General features: G+C 38.8%; 4 protein-coding genes across 4 annotated transcripts; 2 read left to right on the top strand and 2 right to left on the bottom strand.

The window, feature by feature from the left end:
- Positions 1–4,369: 4,369 nt before the first annotated feature.
- LOC113695723 (uncharacterized) lies at positions 4,370–5,494 on the top strand. Its single transcript, XM_027214859.1, has 3 exons — positions 4,370–4,644; positions 4,811–4,871; positions 5,426–5,494. The coding sequence occupies exons 1-3, from the start codon at positions 4,370–4,372 to the stop codon at positions 5,492–5,494; spliced, it is 405 nt and encodes a 134-aa protein (XP_027070660.1).
- A 3,127-nt stretch (positions 5,495–8,621) lies between these two features.
- Positions 8,622–11,072, top strand: LOC113694963 (putative homeobox-leucine zipper protein ATHB-51). The gene is made up of 3 exons (XM_027213902.2): positions 8,622–8,974; positions 9,425–9,759; positions 10,637–11,072. Exons 1-3 carry the CDS (start codon positions 8,878–8,880, stop codon positions 10,871–10,873), a joined length of 669 nt encoding a protein of 222 aa, XP_027069703.2. The 5' UTR covers positions 8,622–8,877; the 3' UTR covers positions 10,874–11,072.
- A 1,104-nt stretch (positions 11,073–12,176) lies between these two features.
- On the bottom strand, positions 12,177–15,096 carry LOC113696167 (large ribosomal subunit protein eL24). The gene is made up of 5 exons (XM_027215543.2): positions 14,958–15,096; positions 13,470–13,545; positions 13,287–13,388; positions 12,929–13,077; positions 12,177–12,495 (listed from the first exon to the last, which is right to left on the bottom strand). The coding sequence occupies exons 1-5, from the start codon at positions 14,966–14,968 to the stop codon at positions 12,336–12,338; spliced, it is 498 nt and encodes a 165-aa protein (XP_027071344.1). The 5' UTR covers positions 14,969–15,096; the 3' UTR covers positions 12,177–12,335.
- Positions 15,097–18,547: 3,451 nt separating this feature from the next.
- On the bottom strand, positions 18,548–22,416 carry LOC113695941 (sulfite exporter TauE/SafE family protein 4). Its single transcript, XM_027215175.2, has 12 exons — positions 21,982–22,416; positions 21,616–21,775; positions 21,184–21,384; positions 20,921–20,982; positions 20,660–20,708; positions 20,472–20,527; positions 20,286–20,372; positions 20,129–20,179; positions 19,786–20,025; positions 19,380–19,473; positions 19,051–19,191; positions 18,548–18,953 (listed from the first exon to the last, which is right to left on the bottom strand). Exons 1-12 carry the CDS (start codon positions 22,177–22,179, stop codon positions 18,871–18,873), a joined length of 1,422 nt encoding a protein of 473 aa, XP_027070976.1. The 5' UTR covers positions 22,180–22,416; the 3' UTR covers positions 18,548–18,870.
- Between the last annotated feature and the right edge of the window lie 1,807 nt (positions 22,417–24,223).

Genomic DNA, 24,223 nt, shown 5'->3' with positions numbered 1-24,223 from the left:
AATTAGTAACCTCAGGGGAGGTTAGTGTAATTTTTCAAACCACAAGCGAGGTTAATGCAAATGTCAAAAATCTCAGGGGAGGTTTCTGCAATTATCCCTTAACATTATTGTGTCTGCGCTTCTTAGGAGTAAAACGTAAATGTATGTGGATTTACGGGGGAGGCAGCCTCTGTTCTTAATGCTTTTTTCCGTTGAATACCAAGTCCACTTGAATTAAATACGACTCGTACAACTCTGGGTGGATCATGGATGGTCCTGCCTCCGCGCCGCCTCAGTTGTGAGAGTACAAGTTATACAGTATCTTATCTTTTACTCTGGACGAAGCAGGAGGAAGACATTGGGCTCTCGTTTTTGCCCTCTCAAGTTGCTTGGGTAGCTTACAATAATGTGCCTTGTCCTTATTTGCTTCGGCTCCTTAGAAGTTGATTATGGATTAAGCGATTAAATTTTTTTTTTTGAGTACAACATTGTTATAATTGGTCCTGTATGGTACCGGAGGAAAGAGGAGGGGGATGAACCTGTTTAATTTATTGAGAGCGTCGAAGGAAATTAGACAAACTTCAGCCATTCTGCAGGAAATTCTAGAGAGGAAACACAGTCCGATGACTTATATTAGGGAAAAGGGAAGGGAGATTGACCTATCTAATCTGTTGAGCGTTCCCTTTTGAAGAGGAGATGCAGTCGGAGGGACTTAGTCCCTTCGGCGGCCAACTGAGTTTTTAAATTTTTAATTTTCAATTCAACTTTTTATCTAAATTGAAAACAATTCCCAGTAGCTTTTAGCTTCAAATTTTTGTAATAATATGTTTCCTGGATAAAAGTACGTACACTGACACGTTAAGTCACAAATTTAAATTTGAATTTCAAATTTAAAGTTGTTGTATCAAATTTTGACTCATTTTTCATTGTGTAAATGTTTCGTATAAATTGAATATCAAAATATTTTAAAAAAAAATCATCATTTTTTAATATGTTGATCTGGACGCTAATAGAAAAAAGAATGGTAAAATCAGATGATTTTATAGAGTAAAGAGTTGTAACTTGTAAGCAGTAGCTGGGTCAGTTAAATCCACTGAGTACGTTAGATGGATGGATGGTCCAAGTCGTTGAATCACCGGTCTGCTTGAGCGTACGCCGAAACTGCCAGTATCTACATAGGGTTGCAGACTCGCAGCAGCGGAAGATGGGCCAGGGTTCTTCTACTCCATCTTGCAGTGCAAATGCTTTTGACACCTGTCTCCAGTATCATCGACATCTACCCTACCCCCTTCTTCTGATTTTATTTATGTGCTGGGGTCCCCGGTCCCGTGCCGGCAGTTCCCAACTGACTCGGTGGTACTCGTTGCCGGACCGGATCCAAAATCAGCTATTAGCCCCCATTCACCGTTGCTTGCTTCTTACCCACACGCTTCACGTGCCTCCTGAAATTTGCGCACCAGCTTTAGGTAGACCCATTTTAGACGCTAGCTAGCTTGTACTAGAATTTGGGTTGGGGTTCGGGTTAATCTTTTAGAGATTTATCATTCATTCCCTACGGGTTTAGAGTAGTATGCGAGGAGGACAGATGAAAAAAAGGTGCTGCACTGCAATTGACAACAACAATTTATTGATCGACGAAAACATGGCGTTGAGAGTCCGTATGATGGGGCAATCCGCACTCTGCAACTTCTATTTTGAGTCGGTATTATTCGCACGATTTACTATGTTCACAGGAGATATTGATACACTCATTACTGTGCTACTACTAACTCGTACTCCTAGTTTGCAAATGATTGACATTCGGGCCAGCTAAAATAGGACCAATCCTAGGCCAGCCAGATTCTACATAACTCAAATTTGTTGTTCATGTTACTGGAAAAAAATGTGAGGTCAACTTTGCCAAAAAAAAAAATTACTCTCTGCATATTGTGTAATACATTGGGTATAAAAGAGCTTGCAGACGTTGGTTGGCAGCTAGGGTTGTTAATTGGGTCGGATTATCCGAAATTCAAAGAGTTTGAACTTATATGTGATGTTCAATTCAATTGTGAGTTGAGTTGAGTTGAGAGTTTGCTAGGCTCAACTTGATTAAAACTCAGCCCGAAATATTGCACATAATAATGTCCAAAGTTTGATCATTGTATATTTTATAATTTACAAATAGTTTGTTATTTATATCATGTAACTAATATCATTATGTATTAACTATAAGCTTTAGTCTATTGGGGGTGTAATTTAAACAAATTATTTGATTTGAATTCGCGAGTGGCAAGACCAAAGATTCGACTCGGACTCAACATTGATTGAATTCGAATCGAGTTTGAGCTACTCAATAAGGTATGTGAATCGAGTATGAGCTAAAAGGGTTATATAGATAGGTACAATAACCTCAATGAGGTATTGATTATAATTTTAATTTATTTATTACAAAATTACATTTATAGATAGATAAGAGAGTTATAGAATTCACCAAAAACCTAAACTTAAGAATTCAATTGAACTCGAGTTTGAGTAAGATTTTAAGATCGGGCTCGAACTTAAGTGTTTTTACTCAAATAGACTTCAAATAATAATAATGTTGCCTTACTTTTTCGTACTCAAATTAAGCCCAAGGGATGAATATTTTTGTGACTATGATATGAACTTGAAACCTAGAAGTCCAAAATTTCTGCATGCACGGTAAGCTGAGTCCGGGTTTATGGAAACTCACTCACAGAACTCGATTGACAGGCTGTAGCCACCATTTTACAATTCTTTAACGAGTGATGAAATAACGCATAATCTTCAATGAGATCGAATTCGGTTAGACAACCACACTACCATATGTATGGGCTGAGTTTGGGCCGTGATGCTGTCAGCACAAATTCTTTTTGGGTCGAAAATTGGGTGAAATGTTTTTCAGGTTGCGCTCTGCTCGGCTTATTGACAACCTGGGAATCGAGGATAAGCAAACTGTAACTCTTGCTACCGTCTGTACAGAGTGACCTCCGATTCCAACAGAAATTAACAAAACCAAGGTAGCAATGCATCTAGCAATGGAGTTTTTTTTTTTTTTTTTTTAAGTTGTTAAATGAGGGTTTTCAAACCTGTACAAATGGTGGTTGTCTCTGCTTTATCAAGATCAGAAACAACACATGGATATGCTTCATCCCATATTGAATTTATGGTATACCAATTTAAGATGGTTCAATTATTGATCATCAATGGTGGCTAGCCAATGGCTATTCTACACACTATATTCAATCGGCAGCATAATCCCATAGATGAGTAAATATTTGCAGCGGTGACAACTACTGCGTTGGAGCCCCTCGGGGTCAGCTCAGCCGGTTGTCACATGGCCCTCTGAGTCATGCGACGCAGGTTCGAGTTTGGCCTCTCCTATCGTCTGGATGTTCTTGGGGGCAGGGTACTTCAGGTCCAAGGAGATTAGTCTGGCCAAGTTGGGATACTTTATGAATTGCAAAAAAAAAAAAGACAACTGCTGCGTTGGCCATTTCTAATGCCAATCTCAAGTAGCCCGTCTGTCTTCTAAACAACAAAACCATTCAAATCATAATCAAAATCAGTTGCATCTATCCGGTGGTGTGACTTTGGAGTACTGTAGCAACCATCACCAGAATGTGTTGGAACTAACTGATTAACAATTGTCTCCTACTCTGGTATTGTAAACCTTTGCTCTGTATTAGAGGAGTATTAGAGGAGTTCTGAGTTTTGAAGAAAATGACATTGTTGACCCGTTCTCCCTGCAGCAAGATGGGATTAAAAATAAAACACGCTACCTCAATGAATATATGGGATCCTCAGTGCCACTTTTTCGGTGATAACGCAGTGCTACTTTTATGTTTATACTAAGTGTCCTATTTATTCAACTTGTTATGTACTGTTTATTTAAGTTTTTTGTGATAAGTGAAATTGACACCGGAGAGTGACACGGACAATTCCAATTGCCTCAATCAGCTTAGACTAGACTAGGGGTGAGCAATTACGGTAATTACCGAATTACCGATCGAAATCGATTTCAATTTGGTAATTCGAATTCGGTAATTCGGTCGGTAAATCGGTGGTATCGAATTAGTAAGAATCGAATTAGGGTCGAATTTGGTTTTGGGGTTTTTGAATTCGGATTTACCGAATTCGAATTGAATTCGGTAAAACGGTAAAATATTACCGTTTTCAAATTCGAAATTCCGAATAATATTATACCTCAAGCTTTTATATTACCACACGTAAGCCTCGTCGTTATGACAACCTAAAACCATTCACACCTGGGCAGTTCATCTCCGTCAATTTATAGGACTAGAGCAGACTCCACTATTATCCGTATATTAGTTGATTAAAGCATAAATACTGAATATTTTGCTCAAAGAAATCGATCAAAGGAGAAGCAGAGATGGCGAAACTGTTGCAGGATCTTGTGTACCAGGAAGAATCTCCTTCGATTTACACAACAGCCCTATCTGGGATAACTCTCTTGTTTTTGGCTTACTTGGGTATCTCAGAAACCTTGGGAAATCACCTCAAGTACTCCAAATTCTGGAACGTCAATTCACAGAAATCTGGAGGGGGAATCAAACTACCCAGCAGAACTGGGATGCTTCTACTCTACAGCCCAGCAGCCGTTGCGGGTCTTGCTTCATTTCTGATCTTCCCCGGTGGTGGAATCAGGTTCTTGATGCTCAAATTAGCTATTACCATTCACTTCTCCAAGAGGGTCCTAAATTATGATTTCTGAATTTTAATGATCAATGTGAATTGTGTGTTGTTTTGATTTCGAATTTCTGGAGTGATTTGTGATCAGTTACATTCGAACAATTTGTAAGTTGTGGCTCAGTTCAATAGCATTGCTATTTGCTGATGAAAAATGGGCCGAAGAAGCAGTTTTCTGGAATTCGGTAATTCGGTATTTTTTTGTTTACCGAATTGAATTCGGGTTGAATTCGAATTCGGTAGTGTCTAATTCGAATGCGAATTAGGTCGAATATTTCCAGAACCATTTACCGAAAATTACCGATTTCAAGCTACCGAATTACCGAATTCGAATTCGATGCTCACCCCTAGACTAGACCAGTGGAGTGCTCACCAGGCTTGATGAAATTGAGGGAAAGCTAAACCACTGGCCACGGTATAGTATGGAGATCTTCTGGTATCTTTGAAGCACCAGATAACTAGCGTAAAGCATTGCGGATCTTCTAGTATATTCTGGTATCTTTGGAAGATATTGCGGATCTAACTCAAGTTTTTGACTATTGCACCATAACTTGGAGAAATTTCTAATTTTGTGATGAATTTTAAAAAAATTTTACAAAAGGGGTGATTTTGGTAATGAATTCCGTCCAGGGGGTCTTCGCATTCGTGAAATGCGAGCTCTACTTATTGAGCTCGCATTCCGCAAATGCGAGCTCTAATTTAATGTTTCTTTGCATGAACTCCTAGTTTGCTGTTTCAGACTTGCGGCTTTAAAACTTTATCTACTTCAGTTGCTGTTTGGTTGTCTTTGTTTGGCCGCAAGTTCTGATCTACTGAGATTTGTGTTTATAATCAATAACCCTGGTTTCATTTGAAGTGTTCAGTGTTAAGGGGTATTTGGGGTTAGAGCTGTTAAGCTAATCAAGTAGCTCGAAAGCTCGTTAGAGCTCGGCTCGTTAAGGCTCGAGCTCGGCTCGTTAATTTTGGTTAACGAGTCGAGTTCGAACTCGAAACATGCTCGTTTAGTTAACGAGTCGAGTAAGCTCGACTCGTTTGATACTCGAGTAGCTCGTTAGAGCTCGTTAATGAAGGGCATATTTGTCATTTTAGAAATCAAAATTATAAAAATTAAAAATTATAGGTTTTTATTAAGGTTAATTTGCACGAGCTCGAGCTCGAACTCGTGAAGCTCGATTCTTTTGTGATAAACGAGTCGAGCTCGAGCTCGAACTCGAGCCACATGTACATTTAACGAGCCGAGTTCGAACACATTTTAAAGCTCGTTTTCCTAACGAGCTCGAGTCGAGCTCGGCTCGAATTAAACTCGAGTCGAGCTCGGCAGCCAAATACTCGGCTCGACTCGGCTCGATTAACAGCTCTATTTGGGGTGATAGGTTCACTAGTTTTGTTTGAAGCTTTGCATGATTTTTCTGCATCAAAATTTGCAGAAGCATTGTTGTTGAAGAAAAAACTGTTCTTTGATGCTCGCATGATCCTTTCATCTAATTTGTTTTGTGCTTAAACATAAGGATTTTTGCGGCTAAAAGATGAAAAATGTTTAGAATTTTTATTACTATAGTCTAAGTGTTGACTGTTCAAGTCATTAGTTGCAGTCGAATGAAAGGAAACTACATCAGACACCATAAAGGCTGTGCCGCGAGCCTGCTGCTGAACCATCTTGCATGAAGTATTTTCAATATTTGCATGTTTTCCTCCTTGTCTTGGCTCTCAGTGAGCTCGCATTCCGGGAATGCGAGCTCACTTAGCTCGCATTCTGCCAATGCGAGCTCCAATTCGAGCTCGCATTTGCGGAATGCGAGCTCACGAGCTCAGTGAGCTCGCATTTCCGAAATGCGAAGACCCCTATTTGCAGAACACACTCCAAGAATCGCCCTCGTTGTAGAATTTTTTTTTTTTCTATCATAAACTAAGAATTCACCCCCATAACTTGGGTGCCTAGATCCTTTAATACAGCAAGTCATAGGCTAGCAAGTTTTGCTTCAAAGCTAGTTAATGACATATATTGGGCAAGTCACTTCCCAAGTTGGTTGAAAGAGGCAAATAGATTAGATGAAAGGGCTTATGCTCATTTTGTAAGTAATCCTTGTAGGAGGATCAAGTGTTAATATGTATAAAGTTGTCATCGTTTGTAGAAAAAAAAAAAAAAAAAAGAAAGATAACAAGCGTAAGGCATGTAAAATGAACCCAAGATATCTACTAGTGTAGAAAAGTTAGCGCAAGACTCGTATTTTTAGCGTCAAAATATTAGCGTGGCAAAAACAAACCAAAACGTACATTTTCAAATCACTAGTGCATTCTTAATGGATGGAAGAGATTAAAGAATCGCTAGTTGTCTTCTTATCCTTTTCAACAAATTTAAGTCATCAGCAATAAGGTTTATGGTTTAGTGAAGCATCAGCTTGGCCACCGAGAGATGATTCAAAACAAAAGGCAGGTGAAAAACCGGATGACGTATTCTGAGGCTGCTTCTATTATTTCTGTCGTTGCTTTTGCTATTGAAATTTCGAGGGTGGCAAGGAAGAAAGAAGATAACACTTGCAGTGGAGAGCAATATCTCAGTATATACAAAGTGTTATGGCCAAACGTGTTTTTTTTTTTTTTTTGGGATGATAACCTTCTCTTCGGCATCTCTGAGTAGACCTGACCCCTATTCATTGAATGCAGTTTCAGAGTGAAAAAAGAGAAGAGATCGAAAGAGAAGCTTCAGCTTTTATACTTCTACTGCTGCTGCTGCTGCTGCTGCAAGTCAATTACGTATAGGGAAAAAAAACAAATGTAGGATGATCATCTATGATGAACTGATCAACAGCCTTGCCCGTCTCGTTCAGTTGCGTTTCAGTAATTAAATTCTTCCATGGATCCACCAAATCTACCTTTTTGTGCATTCTTTAAACTTGGCACCCAGTGGCTGTGCCATCAAAGTTGTGGCAGTGGGGAAACTAGTATTCGTTGTGTTGTGCGTTACCGTCTTAAGCAGCCCAATTTTGCTTCCCGTATGTTCTCTTTTGCCCTCATCTCTTAGCGAACTGTTAGTACGAAGCGGAAGGAGAGATTCGAAGAAAGCAGCAGCTAGCAGTCAGGACACAGGACTCTGGACGACGAGTGAGAAAATTTACCACATCAAATTTTCTGAGCGTTTACAATGGAATGGACAGTCACCTGTAAAAAAAAAAAAAAAAAAAAACATGGGCTTTACCTAAATCTACTTACTTACAAGCATGTAAACCCTGGTCGATAACACAAGGTTCCAAGGAGGAATCAAGACTCAAATTCATTCAAAAAGGTAAGGCACATGGTCACTGTATTACATATGAAATAAAAAAGTGGATAGCGTGAATTTTAGGATATAGTATGTAAGTGAATAACTAAAGTTCTGACCAAAGGGAAAACAAAAAATATTACAACTAAAGCAAGAACCGAGAGATCAAGTAGTAATAGTCATTCCGAAATACAATTAATAGCTGGAAATCCCACGCAACACTTTCTTATTTTCCCAAAAAAAAAAAAAGAAAAAAAAAGAAAGAAGAGAGAAAGCAGCAGCAGGTTTGGGAAGGGGACCAAGATGGATAACGACCTTTGATTTACCATATTTCCATCTTTTCCCCCCTCCTTTGTCCAACCGACAACAAATGCTGTCTCTCTTCCTTCCTCATTCTCTCTCTCATGTTCAAGCACAGTACCCACTGGCCACTGCTACTACGTACTAGTACTACTCCTCAAAAGCCCGCACACACGCACACACACACACAGAGACGCAGAGAGGGAGAGGGAGCCCTATTAAGGCTTAACTATTTATGAGCTGCACCCAAAAGTGAGGCCAGACTGAGAGAGATAAGGAAGTGCCTTACAACAAGAAGTCGTCCTCAGAAGTTTTCATTTTCTTTGTCTTTCTTTTCTTTTATCCTAATCTAATTACTAGTGTTATATACGTGTAGTGCACTGCTAACTGAGCTTGCACCTCCAGAGGGTAGTAAAGAACCCTACACCGCCCTCCTCGATTTCACCTTGTTGCTTCCCAAATTAACTAAAATTAGACTTCCTTTCTCTCTGTGGTCCAGCCAAGTACTTGACCAATTTGAAGAATATCAATCAAGACTTCTTGTACTACTAGTATATATTTGGAACCTTTACTGCCATTTTTCCCTTAAGAGAGTGGGAGTTGGCAAAGCAGAGAAAAGGAGGTTCGAAAATATGGATTGGAATGGCAATCTTAGACCGCCCTTCATCTCTCGACCAACTGATACTTCTTTGGGCTTCTTCTACAACTATAATTATGACCCTTATCAAGGTGACTGATCTCGTCTATGCTCTTTTACTGCCTTGCTTCTGTAGTGCATCCATTAACCATCATTTTTTTTTCTGGTTTCTGCTTCGAATTGAACTACGACTCTTTTTTTTTTTTTTTTTTTTAAGTACAATTCATCCAGTTCTCAAGCATGCATAACTTTTCTACGCCGGGTTTGCCATGAAAAACAAAACTTATCTTTCAATTTCTTAGTTGTATAATTTGTTGATGAATTAATTGTACCCGGTTGAAGAAATTTACCTAACATGAGAAATATGAAGGGGTTTAAACTTTTATGACTAGCCATGCTGCCTGCAATGTAACAGTTAAGGTACGTGTGTGACTTTTTACAAGCTAGCTACTATGTCGAAAAGAATCGTGTTGTCTGGTCTTGGAGAGTGAAGACATCCTTTCTTTTTAACTTTTCTTTTGTTGGTTGTTCGCTCTTTGCAGTCATAGAGATGAAGCATGCGTTGCAGGCACCACATGCAGCAGTGGTCTCAAGCATGGACAAAACCATTGGTTACGGGAATCAAGATCAGAAGAAGAAACGACTGACAACTGATCAGTTGGAGTCACTGGAGAGTAGTTTTCAAGAAGAGATAAAGCTGGACCCTGACAGGAAGATGAAGCTGGCCAAGGAGCTTGGACTTCAGCCTAGGCAAATTGCAGTCTGGTTCCAGAATAGACGGGCCAGGTGGAAAGCCAAGCAGCTGGAGCGCTTGTATGACGCAGTTAAACAGGAACTCGATGTTGTTTCCAGGGAGAAGCAGAAGCTCCAAGAAGAGGTTTGGGCTCCTTTTATATATTATATACATACCTGGACTATTGCTCTGTGCGTGTTTGATACTTTCTGTGCAAGTGATTGATGGCCATGCAGAATTCTTGCTAGACCTCATCTTTTTCAACTCACTCACTAATATGTGGGATAAAACCAAATTTCATCATCGTAGACGAAAATAATCCCTTTTCTTGAACTTTCTATTGGTCTCCTAGCAGCTCCTCTCGCCCATTGATTTCTCTAATAGAAGAAAAAGATAAAAAAAAAAAAGGTCCCTTTTATATTGCTCGATCAAATTTTTTAAGCGGTGTTTTGATTTAGAGCTTTGAAGTTGAATAGAGGGCTCGATTGTATACATGGACAAGTGTTTTGTGATCCTCCAAACTCGCTGAATATTCCTGAATTCATCTTTCCCTAAGGGAGGGCACGGGCAATTTTTTGGCTCTACTGGGGAAGATTTTCTTTGTAGCAGACAATCTTCGTACTTTTGTTAAACCTGATGCCTAATGGGATTCGCCACGAAACTCTTTATAAGTTGGCAGGATTGTTTGTCCCACACGCTTGTGCAATGTAAATGCTACCCTACTGTCATGCGGTTACAAGAAATGGGTTGCTTTTACATACGACTATTGACCTGTCCCTGTCCTCCAAAATGTGGTTTGGCTAGTAACATCTTCTCAATAATCTGGGTTTCCACGCGTAAAAAACTCACAGGAATTACAAATTTGCAATCTTTTACTCTTTACGAAACGTGCAGCAATCACAGGAATTGTTTACTTTTTTTTTTTTTTTTGCTTTGATTTTACTTCCATTATCTCATCTTGTCCCTTCTTAATTTGTTTGTAGCTGTACTGAGTACATTGTTCATACATATGTTGGGACAGGTCGTGGCTTTGAGAGCTATTCTAAAGGAGCAAGTCGGCAAGAAGCCAGTTTCTACAGGCTATACAGAAATGTCTGGGGAAGAAACTGTAGAAAGCACCTCCATTCCCAGCTCTAGCAAGCCTCGAGGAGTGGGAGGAAACAACCTGCAAACGGCGGAGTGCAGCTATGTCTTCAACGTCGATGACTATAACCCTGTGATGCCGCCTTACTGGGCTGGTCTACCTTCATATCCATAAACTTGTTTGTATAGTTAGACGGACCTTTGTTCTAATTAGTTCTTTCTTACGATGTAAGCTTTAGAATTAGAAGCAGAGGAACCCTAGTGGTCGTTTAGCTCGGGAACTTAACTTAACTACTATTCCACATCCATCCAACCAACTAGACATCGCTTTGATGGGACTAGTTCCATCCGGATATTCTGTCTGACCAATATCTCATATGTCAAAAATGATTGTTATATTTATCATTATAATAACGTTGGATATCTTCTTCCTTTTTTTTTTTAAAAAAAAAAAAGGAAATTGCGCTGACTCCCAGAATATCATTAATTACTATAAAAATAAAAAAAAAAGAAAAAAAATAATGTTGTCCTTAAAATATATTATGCTGGCTTAAAAGTTGTCCTTCGGATGATATCCAATCGGAATCTTGGAATGTATGAACGCGTTCTTTAATTAGATTTTTTTTTTTTTTTGGTTCATTTAATTAAAATCTTGTTGCTGTGTGTTGTCAAGCCCATGAAAAACCCTCTTTTATGAACCAATAAGAGGATAACAGCTTGCAAGCATTTCTTTCGTAATAAAAAAAAAAACTTGGCCCAAATTTACGGATGATTCTATGGCCTGTTGCCTCTTGGGGCGTCTGTCTATATCCAAGCGTTCAGGACCAGCTGTCCAGTAAACACGTCAGCGTCCCAAAGCAGAGAAGTGAAGTCTTCACTCTTCTGCAAGCCCAACAACTTCTTCTTTCACTTTGTTTCTTTTTCCATTCTTTTTTTTTTTTTTGTAACAACTAATTGAGTTTGGTTATTGCTGGAAATAGTTAAGGGAGAGGATTTCACCGTTTGAAAATTAGACAGTACATTGAAAGTTCTGAAAACACGGACGGACCGTAAGCGTATACATACACCGCGCAAGTTAAAAAAATTTAGAGCGGACATTTATTTTGCGAAATTTTGCATCGTCTCATTCTGTTTTATAATTTTTGCATTTTATCCTGCAATTAAAGCTTAATTATTTAAGACGTCATAAACCTTCACCTCGTACCAATAACTATCAATGATCTGTCATTCAAACACAAAACAAAAACACAACAGCAATAGAATGCCTCGGAAGAGATGAGATTTCCACGATTACTCGGAGACGGAAGATAATTTCCAAACCCAGCTGCTGAAGATTTTTGCCCATCAGTTTAAGCATCCACCATAGGACACATGGGTTTTCAATTTCAGACATTTCATTTTGCATCAATAGGACTGGTGAATGCAACTACCTGAATAAATCGTCGTGAGCACAAGGAAAAGTTCACCGGTCATCTTAGTGAGATACAATACGCATATTCCATAACAAAAATAGACATTCAAAAATGGTTTAGAACAAACAGTTGTACGGAATCAACTGAACCCAGCAGTAATATATAAAGGAAATCACATGCGCAATTTCTACTATGATGTTGCAACAAAACAACAGATCTCAGCTTTTAACGCTTTCCACCACCACCTCCAAGCTTAGGACCTTTAGGTGCAGTGGCACCCTTTGGCACATTCCCCTTGCCTCCAGCCTTCTGAGCCTTAGCCATCACCTCTGCTTTCTTTGCTTTCTTTTCGTCTTTTGTCTTCTTGATCCTTTCCTTGATTTCACTGCCGCCAAGCAAATCAAACATCAGTTAAGTCCACTATCTTATCATATGCAACTTTCTTATCTCCTACCAACAGATCAATGCAATTCTTTCACAACAGTCATGGAAGAGGAAAAGTTGAGAGATCTTAAAATTGGTTTCTTGGGAAAGGAGGGTAAGGCTTTGGAGACTAGGCCATGAGTCAATGTCCCACTTTACAGGAAAAAGATGAAACATCTTTCTTGCGAGAGAAATACAAACTGTTGTTCCTAGAGATATAGGAAATCTAGTATAACGAACCAAAATACTGGTTTCCAATCAAGTAACTCAGCTAGTCATAGATGGTAGGCCTGCTTTTTGGGACAATGACTGATAAAATAGCATTACAACTAGCCAACACACATGGACTCAGAGAAGAATATAGACAAAGAGCACAATGTAATAAGAGAACTTACCGAAGAGCAGCCTCCCTGGCAGCATCTCGTACTTCTGCCTTTTCAGTTCTTCTCTTTTGAATAACCTCCAAAGTTGCACCAACAATTGACCTCGAGTAAGGTTTCTTTGTGGCGCGTCTCCTCTTTTTCACAGCCTCTTGGGCTATATCCTAAACATTCATCAAAGCTACCAGTTAACTACAGAACACGTAAAGACAACACAAGCAAACCGAACAAAGTTGCCAAATTTGCACCCAGCTCGTTATATCTGTGAATCTATATCATGATTTTACCCTCTATCCAGGCAATTATATAGGTCCACATCAAGGCAATCAAGTCCATCAATAAACGACAAAGCTGGTGCCACAGTTGTTCTTACCTTCTTATGATGTTTCCTGTACATAGCTGTCCAGGTGAGTTTGGAAGGCTTCAGACGGTTGTGGAAATATCTCTTGCATTTTGAATTTGCAAAGAGAAAGACCTAACGGAACATTATTCACACAGTTAAAGATTGCAAATAATTCATCTCTTAACCAAAAATGGAGAAGTCTACGTGATATACCTGAGAATCTGAGCGAACAAATCTAATTCCCTTCCCAGGGTATATCTTTGCCCCACTGAAACGGCAGAGTTCTGTCCTGGAAACAGCAACAATTGCTCATGTCAAACGATATCAATGCTGAAATCCAATCCACAAGGGGAATATGAAACATCAAATATAGGAGCTGAAAGCATGAAACAAACACCAAAGACAAAATAGGCAATGGTGTGATGATACTGTTTTAAGTACTGCAGCAAGGGAGAACAAACCTCAGTATTGTAACAAGTGTAAAATTGACTTCCTTGATTCCAATGTTTACCCATTTCAACATACAGCATCTACTTTACTACTTTATTAACTAAATTAGTTTCTTCAGAAAGTTCACTCAACCTTTAGTGTATCAGAAAATTAATCCACAGCCTACACGTGGATATATGAAAACTAATTTTGTACTGCTTTTCTTGCTGAAAGAAAGTCTTCTGGTAACTTCCTGGTTTATTTTGATGCTAATAGTCTGTTTCCTTTCATATTCAGTAATTACCAATCTGCAATTGACACCCAAACAACTGACCGATGTCACCAAAAAACCAGTATTCGATGCTTGAAAGCTTGACTATTTACCCTGGAGAGCCATTCATGGAGTTGGCTCTTCCACCTGTGGACTAGGCAATGACACATAAACACAAAAACAAAACATGCAATACTGGAGATTGGTTTTTCTATTCTTAACAAGCCTAAGCAACCCAAGGCCAAAAAAAAGGGTGAAATACAGTAGATTTTTCTCTCTTATTAAACAGAAAGTTGGGCAAAGAAAAATCAATGGTATCTCCAATCAGAAGATAATCAATTAAACTAAATATCTGCAAAATTTAATGTTATAGATCTCTCCTTCAGAATTCAGAATTCAAAGAACAAAAATGACTTAAAATAAAGCAATCATGCATACACTTCGCACAGAAGTGCATAAAGACCTCAAAATGTTCCCAACCTAAACTAGTTAGGTCAGTGCTACATGCCCTGCTGCAAATCATCTTCCCATTAACGCAAAAAGATCTTATTAATCTAAACTCCCCATTCACAAGTAAGAAAAATGAACATCGGCCTTCCCGCACGGCTACAATGCACGCTTGATTTTGAAAAGATATTAAGCATAAACAATCGCTACCAAGCAAATCCAACTAGGCCAAAAAATAAGAAAATATAAATAAAAGGGGAAAAATGCAAAACAAACACGCGTTTCCAGTATAGCAATGGTTTTTTCTTCATTCTTTCTCAAAGTAAAACCAAAATTCCAAAAAATAAATCTCCAAATATCGACTCCTTGAGTAGATAAATCGATCAATCAAAAGCATAGGCAGAGACAGACGCATATATAAATCTGCAGATCACCAATAAGCAATATTTGAAGTTAAAATTGACGATTAGAACGATAAAGGACAAAGAACATGAAACATGCAGAAATACACACAGATAAAAGTCAGACAGAGAGAGAGGAGAGGGAAACCATACTTGAGAACCATGGCTGTTGGTACGGGATTTGCTGTTTGTTTTGACGCCTGTGCTGCGGAAACCCTAGTGACGATCCTTTATCCTTTTTATTTCAATCTCGATCGTGGACTGAACTCCTGGGACCTAAACTAGCCCCACTCTAGCCCAAAGGAGATTTGGATAACCGGCCCAAATAAATGTGGACCTAATTTCAGTGAATGGCTCCAACAGGCGTCATTGATGTGGACAACCGGAGGGAGACGTTGTGGATTGGGTGCCACGCACAGTGGACGAATAGTCGCGTAACTGGGCTTTAGGCCCGGAAGGTCCTTCCTACCCAAAAAGAGCGCTATAAGCAAATGATAATAATAACTATGTGTCGTGGCATAGGTTAATGATCTATCAAACTGAATTAATTCAGTATTAGCATGATCATCTTCCACATATTCCAGCTGTTGAAGCAAATGTCTCTTTAAAATTCACTATCTATTGTCTCTGTGATCCCAGTCAATAGATACGGTTAGGAAATAATGGCAGGTTGAATATAAATAAGGGAAAATGATCGGTTTCATCTTTCACATTTCACAAAAATATTTTTTTCATCCCTCACTTTTAAAATGAAATAATTTCGTCCTTGACATTTAAAAACTAAAATTATTACATCCCTGAACCCAAATTTTAATCTAAATCAAACCATCAATTAACCTGATTACAAATTTTAGGGGTGTAATTGATAGATCACTTGGTTAACTCAACTTGATATTCATCTAAAATTTAATGAACCTAAAAAGAAAAAAATAAAAATTATAATATAAAAAAGAAAGATTAATCTTTTCTACATTATCATTGTATATACTGACGGTTTTATGCACCGCCATATCATTTTAATTTAAATTTAAACACCAAATTTTATATTTATGATACACATCTAGATTCGCAAGCGGATAAACTAACGGTGCATGAAAAGATTTATCCAAAAAAAAAAAAACTCTACTATTCCAAGACAAAGAATGGCCTTTTATGTTATAATTTTTATTTTTTTGGTTTAATAAATGCTATGTGAATACGATGAAATTGACCGAATGATCTATCAATTCTATTTTCGAAATTTATTACTGAATTATTGGATGGTTTGATTCAGATTGAAAATTAGGTTCAGGGATGTAATAGCTTTAATTTTTAAATGTCAGGGACGAATTTGCTTCATTTTAAAAGTGAGGGACGAAAAGAATATTTTTTACGAAATGTGAGGGATGAAACATGTCTTTTTTCCTATAAATAAATCCGACTCACTGGTCTTTTTTAGCCAACCATCAATGCATCTTGAAAGAAGAAAAAAAAATCAGTTCAGAGCCAGTTGTCTTGACAGAGTATTATTTGAAAAAAATAATGTAGCACTTTTTGTGATATAATATTTGTGAGATAAAAAGGTGCGTTGAAAAATATGTTTATGATACAAGCAAAATATTATTTGACAAAAATTTGATATCCAAACAAACCGTATAGAAGGCAGTAGTATTTAGCTGGTCTTCTCAACACCAGCGTTCCAATGCCATTAGATCAACAATGCATATTAATGGTCTCACGCTCCATTAGTACGACTTGAACTCGACGTATTATATATATGTAATACCAAACAAATGACTAATACGTGGATGCGATTTTTTTTTTTTTTTAACAGAAGGAGTATTTCAGTTTTGCCAGACTAATCTTCCTACGCCTGTGCACCCGGCCCCCAAGAATACACAAGCGATAAAGAGGTGACTCGAATCTAACTAGACTGTTCCGAAATTATTCGAGCCAACCCCAAAGGGCACGTGGACGCGATTATATGTTTTGTGAAAAATGTAGTGGAAGGGACTCTAATTTTCAAACCAAGGCACGTGCTTCTGCATTTGCATTTTGGAGGACAAGGTTAAGAGTCATATCAAGTTCTTGGAGCAGTTGAAAAGGACGGAGCAAACTTAATGAACATGATTATCAGCATGGTTTAGAGGCCCAATTCTGTGGCCGTGTCCATGTCGTTCCAAGCAGTGCTCCAGTACCAGAAAGAATACTACTAGTGTTTTTCGCATATGTTTTGTATATATCATGCATGTTCTTGGGGCAATAATAGAGAAAGAAGGATAGAACAATCAAACGTGTACTTCTTACATGATCATCTCACCTTTCGTCTTTTGCTACCCGTCCGTTTCTTTTTATTCTTTTTTTTTTTGAGTCCCATCTCACAAGGCTATTTATTCATCTCTCTTCCCACTCAGGTTTCAACTTCAAAAGGTTACTCCATGTTTCAACCAGCACATTATTTTTGTCAGGTAGAACAAAATTGACCGAAAATGTTGACAACTACCGATAATTTGTCGCCTTGGGCTCACTGCTTTCAACTTTCATGTTCGGAATAATTTGGGATCATCGTCGTTCCGATCTTCAGCTTCATTCAGTTTTATGATTGCCGGGATTGTTTGTTGACGTGGAATCGCTATTTTATTCAAATTGGTTTGGTTTCATTGTTGATTAGTTAACACTCGGATGACTATACGAGAACCACCGCCCTCATCGCCCTCTTCCATGTCATAATCAATCCCCAAACCCTAACCCTAAAAAATTGGAAACCTCCGCTTCGAGTTTCAGTCAATGGCGAGCGACTCCAATGAACCCACGCGTCTAGGCCTGTCAACGATCAGGGTCTAGATCCGTATCCGGTCGGATCCGTCAAATAATTTCGGATACGGGTAGGGATATAATTTCGTTACTCAAATCCGGGTCCGTTTTGTCAAACAAAAATGGGTCGGATACGGAATATGATATTCCAATCCGTATTGGACTCGAATCCGGATATAAATTGATTAATAATTTTAAAAAATATATATATTTATTAATATAATATCCCAAATTTACTTCTCTGGCTATTATCCAAATAGTCAAACACACAAAAAACAAGTGTTGTTGAAAATGGGTTTTTGATGGGCCCTTTTTTGAGTAGATCCAACCCGAATTTGGGACCCGTCAAATCCGAAATTGGGAAAAAGAGTAGAGGACGAGTTGGATATTCGGGCACCCGAATCCGAAGCTGGTATAATATGCCGGATCCGGATTCGAATTTATTAGTTTCGACCCGAACCCACCCGGTTGACAACCCTGCATGCGTCGCAAGCGCCGCCGCCCTCCCAGTGAGTGCAGCAAGCAAGGAAAGGATGTCATTTTTTATTATAGCATCGTGTAAAACGTGAAACAATTTATCTAATCTTTTACTACTACAATTTGCGAGGACCAGAGAGAGAGAGAGAGAGAGATCCCTGGACCAACCACCCCATAAAAATGATGGATAATAAAGTTACATTCTGGGGACATTCTTGAAGACAACAGCGCCGCCCATATATGGAGTACGATTCTATTCTTGAATCTTGATCATGCTGCAGAATGGACAGCCAGACTGCCGGAAAGCTTTATGTTAATGCGTTGGCGTGCATATGAATTAATTAAACCAACCGAGTTCTTTAAATTGTAATGGTGAAGTTTACTTGCAATTGGTGCTAATTTTAAGTTTTAACTCCTATCCACCACTCCATGAAAACGGGCATCAAACGCAAAGGGATGTAAAACACCATCACTCAAAATTAAACAAGCCAATTGAACTGATAAAGATGGAAACAAATGGAAACCACGGACACGGAAACAAATGGAAAAAAATGGAAGGTAGGGGGTGGGGGTGGTTAGCGCTGGCTAACACTCACTCGGAACCCCAGACATCAAAACTCAGACGATCTCAGGGGATGGTCAATTAGGCATTGGCCAACGCCCATTTCTGCAGCTGTTGTTGCTGTTCAAAGCTCAATCCTGTTCCTGCTGCAGCCTTTATTTATTCTTTGCGTACCTTAATCTTCTTAGACACCTACTATTTTCACCGCCTTCTTTCTGCCACAGGGCGGTGGGACTACTGGCTGCTACAGAAATCTAGAAATCCCATGAATTCGTGATTCTTTATCATCGTGACGCTCCTCTCTATTCCTATCACGCCTGTGATTATCAAGAAATTACCCGAGTCAAATCATGATATCAACTAAGCTTCCTAACAAAATTATAAAACATTGAAAATCGTAGCAGATATAATCACCCATTGTGATAGCACTGGCGAAAATTACACCAGAGAGAATGAAAACAATTATTGAAGCTCTCCTCAGAATGGTGATGAGTCTTCTTATGAAGAATTGTCCCCAGAATCCAGCCACGATAGACACAGTCATCAGGTATAAAGCTGCAAAATAACTCAAATGTAAACACTTTTTTTTTTGTTTTGCCAAAAAAAAAAAAAAAAAACTTTAAGCTACCGCTGTATCCGTTTTAAAGAAAGTCAAAAAAATTGAAGCTGATTACGCAATGATAAGGTAGTATCATATTATTATATCCAGGGACACGGTAGATGAATGAAACATGATAATATACCATAGGGAATAGGAAACCTCTTGAGGAGATAAAACTCCACGACGGATAAAGATGATGAGAACATCATCACAAATGTCGCTGTCGCACTGGCTACCTGCAAACACAAACAAAAGTTAACCAGCCCTCAATAATGTCCCCTTTATGATAAAAACAACATTAAATTAAAAATCGCGTAAACAGTAATCCGCTTGTGCCACGAAAGCGAGTTTTTTTTTTTTTTTTTCCCTTTCTTACACTGGTTGGTGACTTGATTTTGAGCAAATTAAATTTTTTTTCAGATACGATAACTATTGTATAACCTATCTATCCTAAACTTGACCTTACTGAGTTAAGGGCTAACAGCTACAGAGACCTTACTGAGTTTGAGCAAATTAAGCACAACTTAAAATGGAGAGGTGAGCAAAACCTGAGGAATGACACCAATCTCAAGGAGGAGAGGCCCCAAAATGAATCCACCACCAGACCCCAACAACCCTCCAACAGTGCCTCCTAAAATGCCACAGAGGGCACAGAATGCAAGGTTTGTTCCAGTCCACTGAATGGCTGCTTCACATACTAAATCCTTGTTCCCTTCCAGTCTCCTTTTCTTGCTTTCTCTGTACAGTTTAACACATTCGTATCCAAACACTACAAGAGCAACCGGGACCTGGAAAGTGAAACCAAGAAACCAAAAAAGGGATGTGCTTATAAGGATCGATAGATCTCCTGTGGACTTATGGTGTACGTATTTCATAATGGGCTTCACCTACCTGTACGATGTTAAGCACCCAGTACAATGTAGTACAGGCAACTAAATCATTCTGCATGTGATATAGTTGAGATTAGAGTCATTAATGACAAGATTAAATAGACGACAAAGACGCACGAATCAGATATGGCTATAGAGGAAGCAAGGGAACAACTTGCCTTGGAAACCTGAAGAACTAAAAAGATGATCCATACTAATAGCAGCACCCCAAATCTCTTCAAATTAAGGTTGGACCGCATAATTTGCTGAAAGGGTAACAAGATGACATGTTATTTTACATTCTACCAATCGAAGCTGACATGAAATATGGAGAAAATACAAATCACAAATAACGCTGTGCTTACCAGCGCTGTTTTTTCCTCTCGAGGGACTAGTGGGTCATATTCCGTATCGATCAAGACTGAGTGAAATATGAAGAACCAAAGAAGATGGTAAGCACTCACTAGAGAAAAATGTTATTATCCCTGGTCTCTGCCAAGTCCAAAGAAAATTTTCAATTTTACCAAATTCAGAGGTTTGTTGGAAAACTTACGCTCCCCATGAGAATTAACGAGAGTCTTTTCTTGTTCTGCAATTTCCTTCTGCGATTACCCCAAAAAACAACAGTTAAAATGGTTGATCACCGGCACCCAAATAATCAGTTTTTGAGAGACGTAATTGTCCAGTGTTAAGTCTTAACGTCACGTCGCCCTTTGCAGCACTAGTTTGTCTTGAGCTGACAATTAAGTGCAACAAACAAAGAAAATATTTTTTTTTCAAACCACATAAGCCGCAATTTTGCTGAAAAACAAACCTTCACGATGCTCTCTTCCTTCCACATCTCAATTCCCTTGACGAAAGACCTCGTGGAAGTACCTGTTGCCAATATTGCAGGAGAATTCTAAGTTTTTAAATTGAATGCCTGAATTGAAAGAAACGATAAATTGTTTAATAAACCTCCAGGCCTTAATTGCGAGATGTCAGCTGATCGAGCCAATTATCAAATTGTCGAATTATACTAATTGACCTACTGGCCTAGTGCAGCAGTTAATGTAGATGGGGCACAAAAGAGAACACCTATGAAGAGAATGATGATCAGTACGGTGATGAGCCAGTACGGGAAGACGACACTTAGAGCCACTCCAATGGTGATGCCAAGCATAAGCATGGGCTGAAATAGTAGGGCCAGCTCATAGTCAATAATCGGAACTTCTCTGCATGGATGAGGAACTCTGAGATTGTACCAAACTGATGATGCTGATGCCCCCATTATCATACCTGTGACACGCCAACTTGACGAATCAGACAACCCCAAAAATAACGAAAAAGACAAAAATTAGAGTCCTAGGTATGCTGGAATTTACTGGTGAATTGCTGTCCTAGTAAGTGTGGTTGAGAAGTTTGGTAATAGCATGACAAAATTCATGTTTTCTCTGAAGGGAACGAAACAGAAGAAAGACAGCAGTAAATTTAATTAGGGGAGAGAAGTTTGAAAAGATGGGCGCTTACACTTAGAAATGGCAGCAGCAGACTTAGTATCAAAACCCACAATGAGAGTAAGCATGGGGACGAAAATGCCTCCCCCACCGACACCTCCCACAGTTCCACATGCTGATCCCAGGAATCCTATTATTGTTGCCAATATGATTCTCCAACTAAACTTCAACTCCTGCAACCAGGAGGAGCGAGCAATGAAGAAAGCAAAATACTGGCAATCTCACGCAGACACGCACTCTCTAGACAAACAAAACATGAAAGCCAAGAAAAAAAAAAACAGCGACAATATTGAATGATGTTGAGCGCCATGAGAGACGACAACACGTACATAACGAGAAGAGAAGACAAGAGGGAAATAAAAAAGAAAGATAGTCGTACAGGCCAAACTTTTGATTCAGATCCGTATGGATGTTGTTGCAAAACATTGGCGGAGTTCGAAGAAGACGATAAAAGAGAAGACGGTGGCGAAAGCGCAACACTAGCATTTGAATGGCCGTTATTATAAACGAACAACACAGAAAGAACAGCCACCGAAAACCCCGTCAACAAATACACCACCAATCCTCTTGTCGCCATAACAATCAATCACAAGTCTTAACGACTTCCAACAAACGCCGTCGTCGCCGCAGCCCTTCGACACCTTTGTCTTCGGCCCCGCCCCTCCTTTTTTTGCACTTTTCCTTGCGTTACTCCCTCCTCCTCCCCGCTTGTTTAAATTCTCAGTAAATGCCAAAGACCGAAGTTCACAAAACTCGCACAATCACCAAATTCTATTACCTTACATATATACGAAGCACTCAAATCACCTAATTTAAGAAGGAAATTTTGGTTCCCCATTTATTCTCGTGAAAAAATATATGGGTGGGTGGGTGGGCGGGCGCGCGCTCGGTGCACATGTGATTGATACAACAGCCTCACGGAGAGAGAGGCGGCATTTTTTCTTTCTTGTGAAACGACAAAAAAAAAATAAAAAAAAAAAAAAAGAACCAAATTATATGATTCTTCTGGCTACACATGCGTGACCACGACCACACGTAAAGGCAGTAGTGATTAGTAAAATTGCAATTGCTCTGCGTCTGCGTCACAGAAAAATGTACGCACGATTACGGCGACGCTTCAGGGGAAGCAGCTAGTCATGTTGAAGCTTCGGCGGCTCGTAGTATTTGTGATTTCTGCAAGTGTACGTGATTTGGGGTATTTGTGGCTGTGATTCCTCATTCATAGCGTCAGATGGCGATTGACACTTGGAAAATAAATGCAGTGTTTGGATGGATGAAAGGGAATTCCTAAAAATTTTCATTTTCAATAATTATTCTCTGTGAATGAGTAAAAGTTGGAGAATTGAATATCCATATGTCAGACAGACTAGCGTTGTCTCCTCCGTGTCAATTATTAGCAACTGCCAATAATAATTATAATGTCGCGCAAGATTCTGCTCCGTAATGACTATGAATTTGGACATTTATTAGGAAGACAAATCTGGCCGGCTTTTCTTTCCAATTTTTCAGAAGACAAATCTGGCTTTTCTTTCACCTCACTTAACGTATCCACATCACCCCCTCTGCACGTCGAAATCCCACGCCCACCAACCAACCAGTGCCAGAAATTATTATTATTATTATTATTGTTTCGTTGTATAAATGATTTTATGATTCCAGCTTTGCCCACGCGTCATTGTTGGACGTAAAACTCCTCCATCTTTCCTCTTCAGCATTTATCAAGTGGATGCTTGGCTTCTTATACACAATTGAATCCGAGTCTACAAAACCAACTGCTCTGGGGATCAAATACGACGGACTCTGGCAATCTTCATCTCCATCTCCATGCATGATTTGCCTCGAAGATTCCCCCGAAACATTGTTGTAGTAGGCCCTAAATGAGCCACTTCGACGACCATGTGATTCACTGAATTATATGATTAAGTTTGACAACTATACCTTTGTCTTCTTCGCTTCCAACAGTCCAAAAGAACTAAAAGTATGTACATTAAATATAGAAGTTCTTCTTTTGGACAGTATTATCAACATGGAAAGACAATAATACTCGGTCAGCTAATGAAAAAGAGAAACATGCACGGTCTTGTCCTCCTAATCTTATCTCCTTTATGTTTTTTCCCAATGTTTTGAAGCTCGAACAGTTAATTGAATCGGTAAAATGACCGAATTGAGGTTCAATTGATCGGATCAGTTAAATCCTGGTTCGATGATATTTTATATATATATATATATATATATATATATATATACACATATACACATACATACTTATACACACACACACTTGTGCATAGAATAATTGTTCCAAACTGTTATCCCATTGACTAATTTAAGACATCACTTGATAAAAAATTAAATATTTTTAAACACAAATAAATTTTAAAAATTGTAAATTCAAACAAATAAATTCATCTTAATTGTACCTACTTGGTAAAAATCTTAAATCCCACAAAAACCACAACCATATTCTAAAATAAAACAAAATGCATTGAAACTTTTGAAATTAAATAAAATCTAATGGAACTACAAAAGAAAACGGCAATCTTTGAGTTTGAGAGTGAGAAATATAGAGAGTTTAGTTACTCTTTTAGAAATTAGGGTTGGGAACAAAAGATTCTACTAAT

Source organism: Coffea arabica, chromosome 6c (assembly GCF_036785885.1).
Source record: "Coffea arabica cultivar ET-39 chromosome 6c, Coffea Arabica ET-39 HiFi, whole genome shotgun sequence".
In the NCBI taxonomy this organism is placed as follows: Eukaryota; Viridiplantae; Streptophyta; class Magnoliopsida; order Gentianales; family Rubiaceae; genus Coffea; species Coffea arabica.
This window is presented reverse-complemented; position numbering and strand designations above follow the sequence as displayed.